At 48.6% G+C, this 6,387-nt stretch overlaps 1 protein-coding gene across 1 annotated transcript; it reads left to right on the top strand.

Annotated features, from left to right (window-relative positions):
- Positions 1-268: 268 nt before the first annotated feature.
- Positions 269-3,141, top strand: Zbtb8b (zinc finger and BTB domain containing 8B). Its single transcript, XM_059256141.1, has 3 exons — positions 269-1,281; positions 2,081-2,259; positions 2,694-3,141. The coding sequence occupies exons 1-3, from the start codon at positions 306-308 to the stop codon at positions 3,006-3,008; spliced, it is 1,470 nt and encodes a 489-aa protein (XP_059112124.1). The 5' UTR covers positions 269-305; the 3' UTR covers positions 3,009-3,141.
- Positions 3,142-6,387: the final 3,246 nt, after the last annotated feature.

Here is a 6,387-nt window from a genome sequence, read left to right as displayed (position 1 = left end):
GGCTACAGAAAATCAAAACAAAATGAGAACAGCTTATGGTAAGTGATAAGTTTTTTACACCCTGGAGGCCACTCCGCCGAGGCAGCAATCCAAATCAGACCAAATTAGGAAAAGGCCCGGTTTAGTGGGTAAAGCCTTCTGGGTGATTTTGGTGGGCTTTGAAGGGGCGGGTTGGGGGGAAGACATGGGGGTGGGTGTTGGTGGGTCGTCCACCAGAACAGTAAGGTTGGGGTTCGTGAATTAACTTAAATAAAAATCTTGGCAGAGCTCCAGGCCCCTCCAGAGCAGCAGCGGCTGGTGCAGAAATGGAGGCGCAGGCCTATGGTGCCAAGCTCTTGGGGGAGTTGAATGAGCAGCGGAAAAGGGACTTTTTCTGTGATTGCAGCATCATCGTGGAAGGGCGCATCTTCAAGGCCCACCGGAACATTCTGTTCGCTAACAGTGGCTACTTCCGCGCCCTGCTCATTCACTACATTCAGGACAGTGGGCGGCACAGCACGGCCTCCCTGGACATCGTCACCTCCGACGCCTTCTCCACCATCTTAGATTTCCTCTACTCGGGGAAGCTGGACTTGTGTGGTGAGAATGTGATTGAAGTTATGTCAGCTGCCAGCTACCTGCAGATGAATGACGTGGTCAACTTCTGCAAGGCCTACATCAGGTCATCCCTTGACATTTGCCGGAAGATGGAGAAGGAAGCTGCTGTGGCCGCAGCTGTGGCCGCGGCCGCGGCTGCCGCTGCCGCCGCCGCCGCCGCTGCAGCTCGCCAGATAGACAGCGGGAGTCCAAGTTCAGGATTGGAGGGGACTTCCTGTTGTACCAAGAGCTTTGTCTCCTCCCCAGGAGAGGGAGAAGGGAGCGTGGAGTGTACAAGAGCATCCCCTTGCGAGGACTGCCATCCCTTGGAACTGGGGGTGCAAGGCAGCCAGGGCTCTGGCTCCTCTGACAGTGACCTTTCTGTTGTGCCCAGACGGGTTGAACCCAAGCTGGAATTTGATATTGCCAGAGTGGAGGGGGAGGCTGGCGAACGTCTGCGGCAGTACGTGACGCCCCTGGCCCATGCGGAGGAAGGCCTGTCCAGTAACCAGGCCTTGGACCTGACGTATAGCAACTACCATGTGAAGCAGTTTCTGGAGGCTCTCCTGCACAGCGGTGCTGTCCAGAGCAAAGATGACTCGGATCATCACTTTTCTCATAGTGTGGAGGGGAGACTGGAAGGGCCAGGAGTGGCCGTGAGTTCGGTGATGGACGTTCAGAATGACTGGTATAGAGAGGACTCGGGTGAGTTTTGATCACAGGCATTCTCTCTACCAACATTTATCTGTGCCTTGTGTCCCGTGTCCGTCCCGTGTGTCCATCCGATCCCTCCCCCCGCCCCCCGGCCCCCGCCCCCACCCCCGTCATGATTGTCACCCCTGTCATGCTGCCACTGCCATCACTATCAATTGATATTAATTGAGTACTTGTTATATACAGACTATTGTTTCTTTGTGTACTCTGTGTGTGTGCGCATGTGGAAACCGGAGGACAATATCAGATGTTGCACCTCAAGAGATGTCCACCTTGTTTTTGTTTTGTTTTTGAGACAGGATTTCTCTCCCCAGCCCCACTGTCCTGTAACTCACTGTGTAGACCAAGCTGGCCTCGAACTCACAGAGATCCGCCTGCCTCTGCCTCCTGAGTGCTGGGATTAAAGGCCTGCACCACCACTGCCCAGCATTAAAAAAAAAAAAAAAAAAAAAAAAAAAAAAAACAGAAAAAAAAAAAAGTTTATGGGCTGGAGAGATGTCTCAGCCATTAAAGCCTAATGCTCAAGACCAAAAAGCAAGCTGGGTATGTGGGGATAACACTTAGTGATAGAATGTTTGTGTACCACATGCAAGGCCCTGGCTTCAGTCTCTAGCACAGGGAAGGAAAACTGACTTGACCTTTGACCTTTGGGGAACCAGCCAGAGTTGCCGCTGGCTAGCAGGTAGCGTTGGTGGCCTCCCTCTCTGTCTGGGATGATGGGGTTTCCCAGGCCCCCCCCCCCCAAAGGTGCCAGTGGTTGTTGCAGTTTACGGTCCGTTGGATTCCTCAGGTGACGTGCTGGTGGTCCCCATCAAGCTGCACAAGTGTCCTTTCTGCCCTTACACTGCCAAGCAGAAGGGCATCCTCAAGCGGCACATCCGATCGCACACAGGCGAGCGGCCTTACCCCTGCGAGACCTGTGGCAAGAGGTTCACCCGACAGGAGCACCTCCGGAGCCACGCCCTGAGCGTAAGTGTCGGTGATGCCATTGCCCGGCTGTGTCCACTTCCTGATCTGAGGGTCAGCCTGCCTTTCGCTTCTCTGTCGTCCCCGCCCCCAGGTTTTTAGAGAATCTGGTGACTTTTTTTTTTTTTTTTTTTTTTACCAGATGCTTAGAAAGTTAACACTGGCATGGGAACAGAGAAATTCTCCAAGAAGCTTAGTTTTTGCTCAAAGATGGCTGTCATGAGGCCAGACCTCCTGCGGCCGGCAGACTGGGGGCCTATCCCCCTGATATGGATGTAGAGTAAGCTGTATCCCCAGTTTTCCACCAGACTCAGCACACAGGGGTGGGAGAGCAACGTATTTCCATTTGCTCAGCAAGAACTCTTAACTGCTGAGTCGTCTCTCCGGCTCCTTGACCCCTTTTCCGTGACGTTTACCGTGTCCACTTGTGATGACAGGTCCACAGATCCAACCGTCCAATCATCTGCAAGGGCTGTCGAAGAACCTTCACCAGCCACCTGTCCCAGGGGCTGCGGCGCTTCGGGCTGTGTGACAGCTGTACGTGTGTTAGCGACGCGCACGATGAGGATGACGACTTGGTGCCCGTCAACCTCAGCCTGGTGGAGGCGGCATCTGAATGCCACGGGAAGAGCGACATGGACGACTGGCCCATCTATGTGGAGTCTGGTGACGAGAATGACCCGGCTGCGGAGGAGGCCCATGACAAGCCACACATTCGGTCCAACTTACCAGACCGAGAGACACTTACGTAGCCGTAAATTGATGGGAAAGAGGTTTTAGAGGTTGTATTGCTTGTACTACGGTGAAAGCCAGCATCTGTCTAATTTTGTGGAACTTAGGGGCTGTTTCCCCTTCTTAATGTTGCAATGTTGTTATACTTGTTTTTTTTGGGGGGGGGGGGTTTGGTTTTTCAAGACAAGGTTTTTCTGTGTAACAGTCCTGGCTATCCTGGAACTCACTTGGTAGCGCAGGCCGGCCTTGAACTCACAGAGATCCGCCTGCCTCTGCCTCCCGAGTGCTGGGATTAAAGGTGTACGCCACCACTGCCTGGCTTCGCCACCACTGCCTGGCTTGCACTTGTATTTTTGTTGGACTACATGTCAGAGTCTGGATGTTGTGACTCAAAAGACTGATAATTTTTTAGCATGGATTCTGAGGGCTTTGTTGGCCTCATCTTGGTGCTGAGTGAATCAAGGTTGGCCCCGAGGCTTCCTAATTTCCCTGTTGAGAAGCAGACTCTGGGTAGGAGGAAAATAAGAAAAATCTCCCTGATGAGCACTCTTTGAATCTTTTACATTCTTTTATCCTTACCTTTTTCTGAAGAGATGGCAAAATATGCCGTCAGAACATCAGTCTTCTCCTGCCAAGCTTTTCATAACAAATTCCACAGTTTAATTTTCTGACCTGCTTTGATCAAAAGCAGGCAGGGCCGACTACATGATCAGAAAAGGTACTCCCTAAATCTGAGACTGTACTTCTAAAGGAAGTTATGTGCAGACAAACACTGAAATGAGTTACAAGTGCATTAGGGCCCTGTGCTGGTCCAGCTGGATGAAATTACATGCACCCCCAAAAGAGAGCCTTGTGAGCCAGGTCCAGGAAGTGTCCCTGTCCGGTAAGCTATTTGACAATTGCGTACACACCAGTACCCCATTCTGAGATCATAAAACAAGTTTGGGCAAAACTCAAAATGCTCCCCTGCTTTCTTCGGTCATTTCCAAGAGGCAACTCAGTGCACCCTGAAAATGTATGTCCTGCTGATGACATTCCTCCACCTTGGGGGGCGGGGAAGGAGCGCAGGCCGGTCTAATGTATTTCTAGGTCTTTTAACTTTTAGAAGACCTTCTAGAAGGGAGGAGCTGGCTAGCACAGGTTGTAAGGCCAGTGTGCTTTTCACCCATGCTGCGGCCATCTTTCTGCCTCTTAAACAATAGCTAATCAGAAGAATTTACAGATGGACTTGTAGGTACTGTCTGGTCATTGAAGGGTTAAAGTATGAGTTTGTCTGTTTTTGAGACAGGATCTCTCTATGTAGCCTTGGCTGCCCTGAACTCACTATGTAGACCAGGCTGGCCTCGAACTCACAACAATCTGCCTAGTTTTCCTCCTGAGTGCAGGGACTAAAGGTGTGTGTCACCACCCATGGCAGGACTGGAGGTACAGTTCATTATCTCCCACTAGAAAGGCCCTGGGTCCAATCCCTGGGACTGCAATAAATAGACACCTAATTGTGTGTTGTCTACAAGAAAAAAAAGCCATTAAAAAATAAGCAAATCTTTTGGCTTCATTTTGGTTTTCTCAGTGGTCGGTGTTGTATCCAGGACCTTGTTCATGTTGGACAAGTGTTCTCTTATCAAGTGACTACATCCCCTGCCCCTGGAAAGGTATTTAAATTGTACTTAGTAGGAGAGTCTTAGGAAAGCTCTCTGAAACAGTGATGACATTTTGATGTTGCTGGGATGCCCACACCCAGTTAGTGGTTTCATCTTCTTGAACAAGGCATGGACCAGCCCAGGTGTGGCTGCCTCGGGAGCCACATCACATAAAGACTGATACCAGACAGGCCTGGTGGCACATGCTAATAAAGTGAATCCCAGCACTCTAGAGGCAGAGGCAGGCAGATCTCTATAAGTTCAAGGCCAGCCTGGTCTACACAGTACTAGACCAGTCAGACTCTGTCTCAAAAATAAATAAATTAAATGCATACAGTTTTGAAATTGTATTAAAGGTATTGAAAGTTTTTAAGACAGTCTTCTACCACGTGTCATCTGAAAAATGACTAAATGGAGCTGGGGATGTGACTCAGTGGTGGAGGTGGATTCAGTCCTCAGCATTGCAAAACAAATTAACTGACTAAATCAAGAGTTACACATCGAATATTATCAGGGTCCGGAAATACTTTTCTTGCCTGAAACAGAAATATTATTTCCAGTAGGACCTGTTGGCCCACATCTGTGAACCTAGTCCTGAGGAGGCAGAAGCAGGAGGATTGAGGCCAGCCCAGTCGACAAACAAGTTGTAGGCCAGCCAGAGCTGTCTTTAATAAACTGAGAGAGAGCTTCACAGAAAGGAAATTCAAATGGATGTATACATTTATCTCACGGGAATTATAGTTGATATTTTTACTCTGTATTTAATCTATTTCTGTTTTAATATGACCTTTCTACCTCACAATTCAACCTCTTTGCCTGCTCCCTACCTCCTTGGGTAGGAGGACCATGACTGATTTTTTTTTTTTAAGATTTATTTATTTATTATGTATGCAGTATTCTGCCTGCATGTATGCCTGCGGGCCAGCAGAGGGAACCAGATCTCATTACAGATGGTTGTGAGCCACCGTGAGGATGCTGGGAATTGAACTCAGGACCTCTAGAAGAGCAGCCAGTGCTCTTAACCTCTGAGCCATCCCTCCAGCTCCATGACTGATCTTTTTCATCCATCTTGTCATCTCTTCAGGTCTCTGGGTAAGAAAAAAATCACTTTAGAGATTTCACTGTACGACAGTGCTTCTCAGCTGGATATAATTTTGTCTTACATAGAAATTTGACATTGTCTAGGTTACATTTGATTGTCAGAAGCAGGGAAGGGGAACTTCTGCATCCAGTAGGTCTAGGCCAGGGATGCTGCTGAACCATCTTACATAGGTTACATGCCTTTAGTCCCAGCATCCAGGGAAGTAGAGACAGGCAGATTTTGGTCAGTTCCAGGCCAGCCTAATTTACATAGCTACCTCTAGGCAAGCTAAGGATACAGAATGAGACTGTGTCTCAAAATAAATATAAACATTTTTTAAAAATCAATAGTTCTAAGGCTGAGAAATTCTAGATATATGATAAAGTAGGTTTTTTTAAAATGATCTTTTATTTTTAAATTTTGTGTTCTGTACTGGGGGGGTGGGGGTGGCGCATACCTTTGATCCTGGCCCTCAGGAGGCAGAGGCAGGCTGATCTCTGTAAGTTCAAGGCCAGTCTGGTCTACAAAGAGAGTTCCAGAACAGCAAGGGCTGTTACACAGAGAAACAGAGAAACTCTGTCTCAAAAAACAAAACAAAACAAACAGACAAATTTTGAGTTCTGTTTCTGAGACCATGTGTTTCACTGCTTGCCCAATGTCTGATGTAGATTTATGATA

Source organism: Peromyscus eremicus, chromosome 2, assembly GCF_949786415.1.
Source record: "Peromyscus eremicus chromosome 2, PerEre_H2_v1, whole genome shotgun sequence".
Taxonomy (NCBI): Eukaryota; Metazoa; Chordata; class Mammalia; order Rodentia; family Cricetidae; genus Peromyscus; species Peromyscus eremicus.
The sequence above is the reverse complement of the archived record's forward strand: the minus strand, read 5'-3'. Positions and strand labels throughout refer to the sequence as shown.